The following is a 16,209-nucleotide window of genomic DNA, read 5'->3' as shown; positions in this document are numbered from 1 at the left end:
GTTCACAGAAGTGTTATTTATCTGCACGTGTCCCGGTCAAATAAACAGATAGCCTAAATTAATTAAAAACACAAATCACATGATCACAACCTGGCTGCTTCTTATTGGCCATCTTATCAATACCGAATCAAGCTCAAGCTCCAAGCACAGGCATCCGAAGTCCAATGGCCTTCATCAGCCCAAACCAATGAACAGTAACTGTTTCAGTAACAGGGAAGAGGCGACTCAAAGCTTTCAGTCAGTTGCCTTTTCAAACATATTCCTGTGTTTCTAATGTCTTGCATAGCTAGCACCAGACCCTAGACATGTGCAAGTCAGTCAGGTTAGACAGCATATAACAACCGCTCACTCTGTGACCCAACATGGTGGACGACACAGGAAGTGACATCGTATGATGAAACCAGTGAATGTCAGGGGTGTGGTCCAGGTTCCAGGCGGGGGCACATTAACTCTTTTGGCAGACCCCGTGTCCGACACCCCTGACATGGCCCCATACCTCCTATCCTCCCAAAACGCACACCTAACCGTACCAAAGCCCAAAGCAAAATATTCAGATGTTAAGCCAAGGTCCTGACTCACTATGTTTACTTAAGACCGTATGACACTTTTAGTAGGAGACTCATGAGATTGGTTCTCTACATCTGACTGGCTACACAAGCCCTTGCACTCCCTACCCTCTCTGATTCCCCAGGCCATCACTGCAAAAGAGAACTGAGTTGACCTATCGGTTGACCTATATTTAATGTAAAATGGAGAAATGGGAACATCTTGCCGTCACATTTCTGCACAAAAGGGCCGCTAGGGCATCACAGCCAATGACAAGCTCTCGTTTTCATATCCCCAGCTTCCAGTAATTTAGCAGACTTGTATATTTGCTACTTATAATAAATACTGAATGTGAAATAATTATTGTACATACATACATACTGTTGAATACTTCATTATCCCCATGGGGACATTTCCCCCACAGCATGTAACATTCACATTTACAAACAGACATTTATACCAAGTAACATACAATCATTTACGCAAAAGAAAGGCTGGGCAGCTAAATACATGCATACAGATAAAAATTGGACATGTTGACGCCTATTCAATCAATCTTGACTCTTACAAACTTATCCACACACGTTTGGCCTCTTCATCTACTGTATGCTTGTACATGCAGGCCAAGTGACTCAAAACAATTTTGAAAGACATTGGGTAGCATTGCTTTGGAATACAGCTTCTTTAATTTCTGTGAGGCAAGATAGCCTATATTGTTTGTAGAGTACAGTAACCTGACGTCATTTTGTAATCAGTACTTTTAATGGCAGGCCTAGATTTAGCCAGTTTGAATGAATGACTTGTGAGTAACTTGGCATTTTTGTACGTTGAAAACGTGTTTTTAATGAGATTTATTTGACAAGAGAGGAAGAACCATCCCATCCACCACCTGACCCAGGCATGCTGGACCTTTAAATTGCCAAGTGGTGCGCTGACGGGAGTTTCAGATTATTTTTTTACAGAGCGCTTGTTGAAAGTTGAAAATCATGGAAAACTGAAAACAGAAAAAAATCATGGATCAAGTGTTTTAAAAACATAAATGTATTAATCAACATGTCATTGAACTAACATATAAAAGTATTAACAGTAGCCTAAAAAGTGCTTGAAGTTTCAGAAAAATATTTTTGTAGTTTTTATATGCAAATCCTGCCCCTCGCCTATGTACAAAATAAAAATGGCAGGTACTTCCTACGTCATTGGCCTGAACTAAATTCTGGACTTAAGACGGAAGATGGAGGACAGAAAAGGTCTGTGCAAGTGCACTCACAAAAAGCTGTTTTGACAATGGGACAGCCCTAAACCCTCATGGACTTGACAGGAATGCACCTTTGAGTGCACGAGTCCACAAGTCCAGAGAATGGGCTTGTGAAGTACAGCGCTCACAAGAGCAATTCCTGATCCTTGCAGACAAATACTATAGTGTAATGGGCTTGTAACCTAAAGGTTGTTGGATCAATTCCCAGGTAGGACACTGCCCTTGCACCTTTAAGCAAAGTACTTAACCTGAATTGCTTCAGTAAATAGCCAGGTATATAAATGGAAGCCATGAAAAATGTTGTGTTGTTCTGGATAGGAGCATCTGATAAATGTATAATTCCTGCTTTCAGGCATAAAATTTCAATAAGAATTTTAACATGAACATTATGGTTTTGAAGTATATTTTTATAATTCAGCATTACGTTTGAACATTCATGTATTCTCACCTTTACGCACACTTTCTATTTCTCCATCTCTTTCTCTTTCTCTCTCTCTTTCTCTTTCTCTCTCTCTCTCTCTCTCTCTCACACACACACCTCCACCTGCTCTAAGCTTGGCAGACAGGCTGTATTTTCTGTTTGCTGTGTAATCAACTAAAATATGGCAGGCGTATTCATACTACAGCCAGGAATAAAGCCTGAATGTTTTTTTTTTTTTTTTAAACACCCACAGTACCCAACACACAGCTGTCCCAGTTGTTTAACCGTTTTTTTCCGGCTGCTTTTCAAACCCTTAGGCAGAATATATGAGGAGGCTGATCAGCCAGCATTTGAGAGGCAACCCTTCTGTTCTATTTGTGAATAACCTCTATACGCAAGCCATCATTGACGCGCATGTATAGTATGCGTGTGCACGTACGAGAGCGCAGACGTGCTCAGCGTTTAGGTATACAGAAGGCCGCATATATACACAATACAGTCTTTCATTTGTTTTACGCTTCTATGCCACAGTGTACCAAAACCCGATAAAAAATTGTTATAGTACATATGGTCCAGCCCGTGGACACTTTAATAATTGCGTAATAGGATGATACATAATTTAGGCATCAGGCCTACTTTGTAAAGCATTTACCGAGAAGATCATGACGCTCCCTTCGCGTTTCAGTGTTGTACAGCTGTGACCAAATATTGTAGGCTATATTTGATTCGAGCCATTGCATCTTAGTGTCTCAAGGCTCCAGTAGATAAGAAATATCGCGGTTTCTCACCAGGAGTTGGGGGTGGGGAAATCATTTTATCATCCGTAAATCTTACCAAAACTATCACCTGGGCTATATGCACTGCCCCTGCACCGGGCAGAACAAACAAACAAAAATGTATGCAGTGAAAACATACGTCCAAAAAAGCAACTACTGCGCAAACACCGCTGGTGCATTTATAACGCATTTCCTCTTGCAGCCTACGAAAGGATTCTGATAAACGTGAGTGAGGGTGCTTGGTCTTACACGCACGATATTATACCCAGTATGTGCATTTACGTACCTTAAATTTTATTTTATTTTTAAATATAATTTTCCACATCATTGGGGCTACAATCTCCGCCATTAACTGGCGGATGCTCCAAATTTTGATTTTTGAAAAGGCTGCACATTTAAACGTGAATATAATCTCATTGTACCAAATGAAGCCGTCTGGTGATAAATCTTTTGGGTGAGGCTTCGCGAGAAGGGAGAAAAAGATGTCGAATAAACGCACCACCCCCGTAACGTGAAAAAAAATAAATACACAAGCTACAGGGGGGTTCGATTTACCAGGAAAATTAATAATAAAATGTGTTACGGTTTGACAAGAAGAAAAAAAACACTGATCCAAAACATCGGATGTGCTGTAGCCTACGGCTGTCAACACACCGCCGCATAATTCGTATTTTAATTTCCACCAGAAACGATGGGCGTATTCCGCATTTTACCTTTCGCTAAAAGATTTTCAGCCAAAAATGACGATAAATAACTGCGAGAGACAGTCGCTGTTTTTTATTCCTGACCTTTCCAAATCTGTAACGCGCATCCGCATCGTCTGATCCCCGAGAGAAATGCCATGTATGTTTAAGACATAACGCTCGTACAACGGTACAGCGTTCTGAGATTAGCCGCATCCATGAGGAATTAATTGGCACACACACACACGGACACTCACACATTCACATCCGCATTTGGAATAAGTGCAATACCCCCCGAATCGTAATCCTTACATGCTATTAAGATTAAACGTAACAGCTAATTGAAAATCAGAGCGTCAAATGTAATTCAGTATTCTTACTTTCGCCGACCACCGCCTTCAGTCCGATGGGTGCCATGATGCTGCTGTGTATCAAACCGTTTTACTCTTTCTCTCTCTTTTTCTTTTTTTACTCTCTCTCTCTCTCTCTCTCTCTCTCTCTCTTCGCTATATCCCACCCTGTCTATGCTAGAGCGACTATGTACACTTCACATCGCAGCTGACTGCGGAGGTTCGACCGGGGATGCAACGTCACTGCGTCGCAATACAATCCACCCGCCCTCCCCCCATTAATCGTCACCATGGTCCGTTACAAACCGTCTCCCGGAGTCACTGCGGAAACCCTTCCGCATCAAATTGGAACGTTCGGATATCAGCGCTACGCTATTTAATTAGGGCTATTCCAGGCATTGCTAATATGTGTGTGAGTGTTATTGCAGGATTTACAGATTTATTGTATTTAAATGTGTGATCACAGCTCTCCGTGAAATTATTCAAAAGGACATATGGTCCATTTGTTCACCATTCTAAAAATGAACAGCCGGTCATATCATGATTTTTCAGAACTAGAAAATAGATTTTTTTTTTTTTAAATAAGGACCGGTTCAGCTGTGGAGAACACAAGTATATTGAAGCCTTGGGCTACCACACACGATTGGCCACAGGTCAGGTAGGCCCTACTCAGCATAAAATAAGCAATAGTTTCTTCCTCTACAACATCATATATGTAATATAACGTCCCTGTTTTAGGATCCCTCTAATGAACATTCATTGTAGTCTTATTTGAGATCATGCTATGAAGCGATGAAAGGCGCATGGTGTATAAATGCACTTTGTTGTCATTATAATTTTCTTTACCCGTAGTGTACATCACATCAAGGCACACCAAGTTAAAGGCATCAGGCAAAGGCTGCATTTCCAACAGTAAGGATTATTATACAGATAATCAGATGTCATGCATTTATATTCGTTTTTTTTCAAGTACCCCATGGAGATGAGATTATTTTTTAAATGAAGAACAAGTGCCAAATTTTTCCAAATAGCCACTATAAAGCAATGTATGAATAAGATGTAGTGCACGTGCATGTTATAGTCCATGCCTTCAAATATGACTGGCCATTACTAATAATTCTGTTGCTAGTGTTCGGTATACTGGAACTGCAGATACAGACCAGGATGTAACCATAAATTGGCCTAAGGCAACAAGTTGAATGATTTATGGTTTATATGGTTGCATAAAGTTGCAATTTTTTAAAAACTTTTAAACATTGACAGATACGACGGTGGGAAATATGTCAGCTGTGCAGTGAAATGTGTATACCTTTAGCTAGTGTTATTTAATGAAACTGATATACTCAATCCACATATTGTTCGGTCTTCAATTCTCTTCCGGAGTGGTAGTAGCACTACTTGAATGTGGCCACCAGAGGGCCCTATAACACAGGTTTTGTCCCGGCAAAATTCGATGTTTGAATTGCTCACGCATCCCCGACTGAGCAGTTAGAGTTAATATTGAAAAGTTGACCAAAGGGGGAAAAGTAATTAAATGGGACAATATGGCAACCGGATCAATTAAAAATAAAAGCAAAACCGCCTATGCAGTTGTAAAGACTTTTGATTTGCTCTTTTTATGTATTCAGCAGACACTGTTATTCAACCATTTACAAGAAAATATGATAGAAGTAGAATAAATAAGAATTAGGATAACAGCTACAGTATCATTGCAGTGCATAGAGATCAAGCTGAATAACAACAAATATAAACACAATGTTTAAAAATGTGCATAATAATTATCCTTAAGAGCAATATGCATTGTGATAAACTTATTAAAGGGCTTAATAATAGGTTATATTGCCAAAGATAGTCTGTAAAAATATGTAATGATTGTCTATCGACATTGCGTTTAAATCAGGGGTCCAAGTACTGGAGGGCCAGTGTATATGCTGCCTTTTTCTTCCGATAAATTAACCAGTTAATCAGTTATGCTGTCTTGATCTTCTAATCCTATACTGGAACATCGAAAAACCCTTGCGTATACACATGCAATGTGTAGCTGTAAGCGGATGCTTACATAAACATCAGATCAAGATGTGATTGAGCCAATTAACCAAGTGCAGAAGTTGGCATGAAGTCCCAAGAAGGATTAGCCTTTGTTGCGTTTACGAGGTACAAAGCATTAAGGCAGGGCTGCCCAGCCCCCGCTCCTGGAGATATTCCACCCTGCAGGTTTTCATTTCAACCCTAATTTGGCTGCACGTGATTCTGCTAATTAGCAGCTCAATGAGATCTGTAGTTGTCGAATGAGGTGTGGCTTTGTTAGGGCTGGAGGGAAAACCTGCAGGACGGTAGATCTCCAGGAACAGGGCTGGGCATCCCTGCACCAAGGGCACTGTGTACTTGCATCACAACACTTCACACATATTGGCCAGTGGCAGTTTGGAAGAGTTCCAGAACACGGCATGGGAACCAGTGCTTGAGAACTTGTAACCCAAAAATTCCAATGGAAAGAGTCACCTTCCCCTTAGCCACTTCCCAACTCATTCAGCTGCTGGCAGCATACTATCTCTATAGATTGGGGCAGTGTTCAAAACAGCTACCTCACCTACTTTTGAGTATACATGTTGAGTATACATGTTGTCTAAGACTTGTATGCTCAATAGAAGGCAGGAAAACTGTTTCAGACATGGCTTGGCTCAAAAACCTCAGCTGCCACCTACCTGTGTATTAGTCCAGACAGGTGAGCTTGAACTAGCAGCTCAGTTACCTGGCTAATGGCAGGTGTGCTCACTCACCTTTGGGCCATGTCTCTACCTCCCTTGGAAGTGTGCTGCACACACACACTAATAAACGTTTTATACAAGCTGTGAAATTCTAGGGCACTGTATTAAAGTAGTTTAAAATGTTTTTGAAATAACAATAATGCTTCACATTTGTTTCTTTTAAATCATATTTTAATTGGGCATTTGAAGTATTTGAAGCACTTAATTTTCAATTATTTGGTTTGATTCTCAACAAAGTATTTTCAAATGCTTCAGATGAAAATCTTTTGTTCAAAATATTACTGCAAACCTCTGCTGCGAATTTTCCAAAAAAGAAACACATTACTAAACATTTAGTCATTTTCTGAAATTTTATGTTTCTAATAATACTTCATACGAAATGTCTGAAGTTATTTATAAATGTTTGACCCAGCGTTCAGGCAAGGGTTATAACTGTATAAAGAAAACCACCGCATGAGCAGGGAGAGTAGATTTATGAGGGAGGCCTATGAGCGATGGGGAGGTTTTGGGGCAGCGAATGAGACTGAAAGGACGAGTGCGGATGTCAGTCATGTGTGATACTGCAGTAAAATGTTCTGGGTGTGACCCTGGCCTGATGTCAAACCAAACTGAAGCATGTCAGCACTTCGCTCGAGAGCGGTCTTCGGGAGAAGGCTTTTTTTTGGAACCACTCTGACTCAAACTGTAAGAGACACACCCGTGCGCAGGCCAGCACGCAGACGCAGACGCACCCGTGCACAGGCCAGCACGCAGACGCAGACGTGAGTACGCACGTGTGGGCGTGTCTCCACTCACCTCACCACACGCAGCGGGACGCTGCCTCTTCATGGTTTTACACACACACACACACACGCACACACACACATACGCACACACACACACACACCTGCACCCACGCACACACAAACGCAACCACACACACACACACACAAACACACACACGCACACACAAACGCAACCACACACACACACACACACACATGCACACACGCACACACGCAAACACACAGACACACGCACACACCTACACACCCACACACGCACATGCACACATATGCACACGCACACACACAAACACACACGCACACACAAACGCACAAATGCGCACACAAACACAAGCACGCACACACACACACACATCACTTTATTAGGTACCCATATCTAGTGCCAGGTAGGGGGTTTTTTTGCCTTTGTTTTGCCTCCAAAACAGCCTGAAGTCTTTGTGACATTGATTCCACAAGGTGCTGGAAACATTCCAAAGGGATTTTGGTCCATGCTGACTTGTAGTTCCTGCAGATTTATCTGCCACACATTCACGCTGCGAACCTCCCATTCCACCTCATGTCAAAGGTGCTCTGTTGGATTTAGATCTGGGGACTGTGTGGGCAAATGCAGTAAACTGTCGTCACAGTCAAATTTGTGAAACCATCTTGAGATGTGGCATGCTTTATGACATTAAGTGCCACTTTAAGTAGCCTATCCATTTGAAAAAGGGTGGACTGATGACAAAGATGGCCGTCTGCACGCCACTGTTTGAAGCATCTGTTATGTGGGCATTTGTGGTCTTCCTGTTGGCTTGAACAAAATTTAAACAAAAACCTCTGCAACTATGTACAGTATTAAATATCTTTCAATATTTAGTGTGTCTACCCTTCGCCTTTATTACAGCTTCCATTCTCTTAAAGAGACTTGCTTTGAGTTTTTTTGAAGAAGGTTGCAGGGATATTTCCCCATGCTTCTAGTAAACATTTCCACAGTTCAGTCTTAGAAGTTGGTTGCATTTTCAGCTTCTCCCATTCCAAGTAATCCCAAACACATTCAGTGATGTTGAAGTCTGTACTCTGGGGTGGACAGTCCATTGTTCTGAGGACACCAGCAACATGATCTTCTTAGCAGAGTTATCATGGTCATTACCTTGCCGTAGAATTAATTTTAAGTTTACAATCAAACGTTGCCTAGAGGGTAATGCATGATGTGTTTTTTTGGGTGAGATTTGTTTGTATTTTTTTTACCATTCATGATACCTTCGAGCAAAACCAAATCACCGACTCCAGATGTTGTTATAGAACCCTAAACTTCCACTGATCCTCCGCCATGCTTGACTGATGTTGTAGGCATGGTTCCGAGAGTCTTTCATTGCTTTGGCAACATACATGCTGCCTTCGTACTCCCGAAAATCACTCATTCCGACTTATCGGTCCGTAAAACCTTACTCCGTCCATATCTTAGGTGTCCAGTGTCGATACACTGGTGCGGATATGAGCGTATGTTAAAATGCATACTGATGAGCGGCGTATAAACATAATAATGACAAAATAGCTCTTACCATATGTAACCAGGCAAAATATTAAAAAGCTCCAATTACTATTAGAATTATACTTCAAATATTCTCAGACGCGATGCACAAAGCGCACGATTGCGAAACGAATTACTGAAGACCTGTTTTGTGAGTTCAGATTTAAAAAACGATCACTGTAATGTGTTGCAAATGTCTCAGAAACAAAAATGAAACCGTGCTGGAGGTTCATAATGAAATCTCTCTAAAAATTCAAGTAATTTTAACGACGAAGGTGGAGTCCCCCCGTCTCCGCTCCATTGGGCTCATACACTGCCTTCTGGTGACCACACCTTAAGATGCGCTAAGAAGTTTGATGGAGGCCAACACGTAAAACGAGTACCCACACAGAAGAGGGTGTGTCTTCGCGCACAGAGAATAGTTCTCTTGCCTGCATTCATAGTCTAGTCAAAGCGAAGCTACTTCTCAGTGCAAACGGGATCTCTACCCTACTGTGTTTGGGTTTTACCTCATGAAACGGGAAATTTATCGAAGTAGAAATAGAAACAACTCACTTTCGTTCAGTGCGGTTTGTAGCTGAAACGACTTTTGGGGAGGGTGAGGGGAGACGTTTAGATTCGTAAATGTTATTTATGTTTCGCTTATTTATTTTCTGTTATTGCGACGCGCGTCTCTCTTTCCCCGTCACTTGGGGGAACAGTCTTTGCTAGGGTTGCGAGTTCGTCTGCAAGACTCTTAAGTTTAGTTTGTCGCCATGGGGGATGTCATTTCCTCGCACCTGGATGAAGGCAAGCGTCAGATGATTGCAGGTAAGTAATGACCAGGGGATTTTCTGCCACCGTCTGGTTCGACTAGAGTTATTTGACGATGACAGGGTAAGCATTGTCTATGGTAAACTACGCATTGCAGTATAGTTAAATGTGATACATACATGATCCAACTCTGACGATACTGTCAGAGGTTACTATACATGTGTGGTAGTTGCTGTCGATGGCGGTACGTGCGTTTTTGAAATCATTAAGCCAGGTGTAAAATTCTCAGCCACTATCAAAATCGTTCATCTAGGTCCTCGCTCCTCGCTGTTGCGTTCAAAATTCAAACTGACATCTATTGCTCTGTATCCACGTGGCACAATAATTAAAATTTCTCTGGAAAACCACATTCGTTGAACAGTTATGTCCCCTCAGTATTTTGTAAAATTAGCATCACTTTATTCACCTTATACATGTGCATGTTAACTGGCAATACATATAACATCAAAGCTCTTTAATGTAGTCTAATATAGCACTTCGTGCTGACTTTGGAAGTATGATGATGGATCAACTTCTGGTAATTGTGTTGAATAAAGAACATCGATGTCGCCAGCTTCTCCCACCCACCCTTCCCTCGTTTAGTCTCTAAAAACCAGAAACCCCAAAGACAGTCTGAACTTATGATGTAAATGGTAAATGTAACTGTGTGATATATATACTGTATATCGCCGTTTCTACTCCTCTTAGAAAATTAGCGGAGACGCTTGTAGCTGTGACAGAGCTGGAGGGCAGTCTGCTCTGTACCATCCTTTGTGTCTGTGAAAAGTGCCTTGGCTGCAGCAGGCTGCATGTGTGGTGTGGTGGGGGTGGGGGGGGGGGGGGGGGGGGGGGGTGCTTGTGAAGGGGAGACTGAGAGAAGTGATAGAGAGAAGAAGAAAGGCTGTTTGACAGTTTTTAACGGGATGAATATGTCACTGTCCAGTCTTCGGCATCATGAATGGCTGGCTACTCAGTATTGGGCAGTGGTCAGGTGGTCGACCCTGTTTTGTACGTTTTTCTTTGCATCGTAAGAAATCTTGAGCCAGGAAACTGGATTCATTGTTTAGCTAGAAAGAAAGGAACATTGTTGATGGATGTTTACCATGGGCTGAACGTAACACAAACAGATTCTGCGTCTGGCCGGACACAAGCCACCCATAAGTCCCTGTCAGCTACAATGGCATGATAATTATAGCGTTTGTCTTATTGTAATGCGCAAAGATTAATCCAAAAAATATTTACACTATGAAGCCAGTTCCGAGTCAGCTTCCTCCGGATGGGTGTGTAATTCCAAATTCCAGGGTGATCTGCTCGCACTTGTTGGTGTCATGTTTTAATCCAGGTGGCACAAAAGGAAAGTACGAGAAAGCATGTCACCAAATTTCTCGAAACTGGCTCTGTTGTTGCCGTTCAATGATTAGTCAGTGCCGTCCTCTCGGAAAAGCCCAAAGCAGTCGCAGATTGGTTTGTTATAGAAAAGGAAAGAAAACGGTTCTCTTCCTTGACTGCTGGGTACCGTCATGGTCACCGTGGCGACCTGCTCAGAGCGCGGGGGCTCATCCCAATCGTCGATATTATCTGCCCTTGCGTCCTTTCCTAGTATGGAAGGCCAAACGGGCCAAAAATAGTTTAAGCTGACTTCAGGAATCACGCCCTGTCAGCGTGTTGTCTAATAGTAATAGGAGCTTTTTAATATTTTGCCTGGTGTGCCATCAGGCGAGGTCAGGTGTGCTGTGTGAAAAATCTTTTTTTTTTTAAATTTAAATGTTCAAATGAATTTGAAAAAACTTAAATGAACAAATCCCATTGACAAAAGCCAAAATAAATGTCATTAAAATGCATATTGCTTAATTAAAGCCCCAAAAGAACATTTAGGCCTACGTCCGTGCGTGTGTGTGTGGAGGGGGGGCTGCAGGGTGTTTATTTTTTATGCTTTTGAGAGTGGGTGTGCCATGAGATTCTGTAAATTTGGAAAGTGTGCCACGGGAGGAAAAAGGTTGGGAAAGGCTGGTGTATGGGGCGGAAACACAGGCACCGCGTTAACGGGACAGGCCACCTATCCCGGCCCAGCCATGGTTCCAGAACAGGGGAAATAGTGTGTGCCTCCTGTACTGCATGGACAATAATCCAAAAACGAGATGTGTAATCATACGAATGTGGGTCTTGCTAGTCTTTGGAATTCAGTTTCATTGCCTAACACCGAAAGCTGATACTGTCATGTTACTTTACTTTTATTTTAGCCCTGTTTCTCCCGACTCCCGGCTGAGGTGTTGCTGGCTAGTCTGCTGCTTGCCTCTGTTTGTGGTCGTGCGGTGGAGACGGATACACTTCGTGTCCGGGCGTCGCTCGGTGCTGAACGCTCTTCGTAGTCGGCAGGTGAAAGCCAAGCCCGCACGGGACTGAATTAGCCCGCTCTTGTCAATGTGTGCTCTTGTCTTCCGCATGTGCACATGTGTTCATATGCAAATGTGGCTTTGATGCTCCATCTCCCAGGCTGTGGCGGAGGTATCGCTGAATCCGTTTTAAGGTGGGGCTGGGTTAGCGTGCTGCTTAGTTGGGCTCTGGTTGTGGAACTAGTCCTCACTGTTCTCCCTTTGTCTTATCACTGGCTGGTATCTGCATTATGTCGGCAAGGGCTGTCCCGCTGATATCTATGGTAATAGTTCCTCTGTCAGAGAATGGAGTTTTCATGGTTGGTGGGTATTTAATTTGTGATGGTTTCTCCACATCAAGATTCCAGTTGTAATAAATATAGTTTCTTGTTTATTTTGTCATCTAAAGTTACTACAGTTGTTATTAACTATTCATTAGATCTTTCATAATTTGGCCTGAATGGTCATTAATATAGTTAAAGTTTTACTGAAGTTTTACAATCTTCAAAGTATGCATAGTACTGTATCACCATTTAATTTGACAAGTAGACAAGGGGGGGGTGGAGGGGCGGCGGGGGTGCTGCCATCCTGCCATGCTGATCTTGGGTTCCATCTCTGAATCTTTGCCACGTTAGCAAGTCTGGCAGTTTGCAATTTCCTCATTTAAACTGCTGCCAGCGTTGGAAAAAGACTCTAGAGAGCGAGAGGCAGAGAGAGAGAGAGAGAGAAGGAGCGAAGGAGCGGTGGAGAGAGACAGAGAAAGAAAGACGGCGAGAGACAGACAGAGACCGAAGAAAGAGAGGCGGAGGCAGATGAAGAGAGACCCCGACCCCCCCGTTCTTGACTCCCCCCTCTCAGTCGCCCCGTGGGGTGGAGAGAGAGAGGGCTTTAATCCCGGAATCTCGGGAATGCACTGGGAGACGTGGGTCTGGGCCCCGTGGCTGGAAAAATTTGGAGGTCCCTGTGGACCCCACCGCCATTTTACAGTGTTACTCAGCATTTCACTGATCAATTAAAGCAGCCCATTACACGGTTAAAATCACTGTGCCTCGTTTTTTTGGGTCCAAATTAGTTTCTGATTTTATGGCCGAGCAATAACCATAAAATTAGAAATAACAACAAGCAGGTCCTGTGGCTCTCCAGGACCAGGGTTGTATTTAAGTCATACACTACATTTACATTTTGGCATTTAGCAGATTCCATAATATGAGTGTTTAGACACCAAAGAGACAATGTCAAACCATTGGGGTCATAGCCATTAGCAACTGTTGATACTCCGCAGGAATAAATGCATTGACCTACTTTGTAATGCTGAGCTCCAGGTGTAAGTGGGGTGATTAGATGGGTGGATGTAACGATGCTCACCTCTACCAGCTTGCCGGGATATTGGGGGTTACCGAAAGGTGCCGTGGGGTAAGTGCCATGATGAGCAGGGTGCATCAGGACGGCAGTTTAACGTCCCATTGAGTAGACCGACTGAAGGAGGCGCTCCTCCCAAATTGGCGACCTCGGGGGGGTGTTTCACAAAGCAGGATCACTGCGTTAGCTGGATAACTGCGCTGAGTAAAACCCGGGACAGCTCTTTTTACTTCAGTCCATTTTCCAGATTTGGGAGGGTTCAGACTTTTACTCCAGTGCAGTTATCCAGCTAACTCAGTGACCCTGCTTTGTGAAACAGGGCCCAGATCCCTGATCACTGTCATCATCTCCAAAAATGAAGCTTGTGTGGTTCAGCGTGCTCCTACCTTACCCGTCCTCATGAACCATCGCAGGGAATGAATGAAGGATCTCTTTAGCCATTTAGCCCATAATGGCCAAGGTTAGGATGTGAGGGCTGTGGGCAAAAAAGGTTTGTGTCTGGATTAGTCCTCTCACTCTGAGACACGGTCAATATGGGCCCTGAGGCCGTCTGGGTAGTGTAGAGGTATAAGCACTTGCCTACCACCAGCGAGACCCGGGTTCAATCCCCGGCAGCGGCACTTCCGGCTTGGTCAGACGTTCCTACGAACACAGTTGGCAGTGTTCGCGGGTGGGAAGCCGGTGGCCGGTGAGGATATGAGTACTGATCGTTGCATTAGCGACTCCTACTGGTTGGTCGGGGCGCCTGTTCAGCAGGGAGGGGATCTGGGGGAGATAGCGTGAACCTCCGCACGCGTTATGCTCTCCCAGTGAAACTCCTCGCTGTCAGGTGAAAAGAAGCGGCTGGCGACTCCACATGTATCGGAGGAGGCATGTGGTAGTCTACACCCTCCCCAGACTGACAAAGGATAGCGCATCGACCAGGACTGTGATACACACGGGGAATTGGTATAACAGCTAAGTTGGGGAGAAAATGGCAAAAAATAAAAATAAATAAATAAAATATGGGCGCTGATCCAGGGTCGGTTTTTCCCTTTCGCTCCGTAGCGGATAAAGCGAGGGTGTGGACAGAAGAAACCTGTTCCTAGATCAACATTCCTTCTCTTGGAACACATCGCGCTGTAAACACGCCTCCTGGCCTCTGCGGCAGGCCCCACAGCGTCTCGGGTGATGATGACTATCACATTAATCCCGGGGGGGGGCGGGGGGGGGGGGAAGGAGATTTCGGTGATTAAAATCGGGCGGCCCGCGCCTCCGTAGACAGAGCGCAGAGAGGGCCCTTGCTCTCTTCGTCATCGCGAGCGGATTCCAGCGGAAACGAAATCCCTTCCTCGCAGCGGTCGACATCGAAGCACCAATTTGTTTGCACGGGGGGGGGCGCACGCCGCCCCATTGTCGCGAAATGGCCGCGCTAACAAAAGGGCGGTTCTGCGGCTAATTGTCCCCAAACGCTGCTGTGACAAACGTGAGAAACCTGAGAAAGTTCAAAGGGAGAAATGGGGTCATTCGGCTAGGCTTTCAGCCGTTCTCCCGCCTCGCGCTTCCATCCAGAACCGGGGCCAGCCTGGCGACCCTGTTGAACGTGTGTAGGCACGTTTTTGTTTCTAACAATTATTATTTTGGCTGGACCGCAACAGCGGGGCCAGCCCTACCAACGCGAATGTCTGTGACTGACTGACTGAGTGAGTGAGTGATGAAGTTACACCATTGGTCGGCTGAGTTATCAAGTCACACCATTGGTCGGCCTGTCCAGCTATATACTAGGCTTTGACCTGGTCTTGTTACCTCATTGTCCCGTCACATGCTGTAAGTGTTGTCTTTCTACCGGTCGGTGATTCAGCTGTAGCTGTAGATGTTGGGGGGTCTCCTTCAGTGCATGGTGACATCACTGCCGGTGGATTTTTGATAAGTGGTGGTATCCTTCCCCCGGTCATGACCACATTACCACACCGACCTTTCCCCCCTGGTCATGGCCACATTACCACACCGGCTACGCTGGTGCCGCGAGTGGTGCCACGGGCTGTTCGCGGCCTGGCACCGCATTGGAGCGAACAGAGCAGCCGCAGACTGTGATGTCATCCCTGAATGGCTGTGACGTCATCCCTCAATGGCTGTGATGCAAGTTTGATCAGCCCCCCCCCCCCCCCCCCCCAAGTGTGGAACCCGGGGCACTAGCACAGGTTGTTTAAGTGCTTTTTTTTCAACAATTTGGCCATTTTACAGGCAACCTCATTCTCAAGCAACTTGTGTGAGTGAATAATACCTCAAGGTTTAGGCGATGAGCAGAACTGATGCCAAGTCATCACTGTTGTACAACCCAATGGAGTACCTAATACATACACCCATAGCATGGAGTATCGCGGGGGGGGAGGGGGGACCGTTCTTGTAAAACCAGGTTGACTGAAAAATCTTGAGAATGGATGTCCGCACACTGGATTACAGCTCCCAATACTTTATTGACTAAAAAGCAAAGCAACATTTCAACCCAACAGGGTCTTCATCAGGCAAAATGCCTGATTTTTTTTTGCATGATGAAGACCCTGTTGGGTTGAAAAACGTTGCTTTGCTTTTTAGTCAATAAAGTATTGGGAG

General features: G+C 44.2%; 2 protein-coding genes across 3 annotated transcripts in view; one reads left to right on the top strand and one right to left on the bottom strand.

The window, feature by feature from the left end:
- Nucleotides 1-4,281, bottom strand: part of stxbp1a (syntaxin binding protein 1a) — a 43,935-nt gene extending 39,654 nt beyond the window's left edge. The window contains exon 1 of one of the 2 annotated variants that reach the window (XM_035391107.1): nt 4,062-4,281. In XM_035391107.1, coding sequence (XP_035246998.1) covers nt 4,062-4,098 — 37 coding nt within the window. In that variant the 5' untranslated portion in view covers nt 4,099-4,281. The remainder of the gene's footprint in view (nt 1-4,061) is intronic. The other variant, XM_035391108.1, reaches the window with a different exon arrangement.
- Nucleotides 4,282-9,454: 5,173 nt separating this feature from the next.
- niban2a (niban apoptosis regulator 2a) overlaps nt 9,455-16,209 on the top strand; it is a 53,303-nt gene continuing 46,548 nt past the window's right edge. Inside the window, exon 1 of the mRNA XM_035391106.1 lies at nt 9,455-9,904. Coding sequence (XP_035246997.1) covers nt 9,850-9,904 — 55 coding nt within the window. The 5' untranslated portion in view covers nt 9,455-9,849. The remainder of the gene's footprint in view (nt 9,905-16,209) is intronic.

Source organism: Anguilla anguilla, chromosome 14 (assembly GCF_013347855.1).
Source record: "Anguilla anguilla isolate fAngAng1 chromosome 14, fAngAng1.pri, whole genome shotgun sequence".
NCBI classification, from domain to species: Eukaryota; Metazoa; Chordata; class Actinopteri; order Anguilliformes; family Anguillidae; genus Anguilla; species Anguilla anguilla.
Note: the sequence above shows the minus strand (reverse complement) of the source record. Positions and strands in the feature narration are given on the sequence as shown.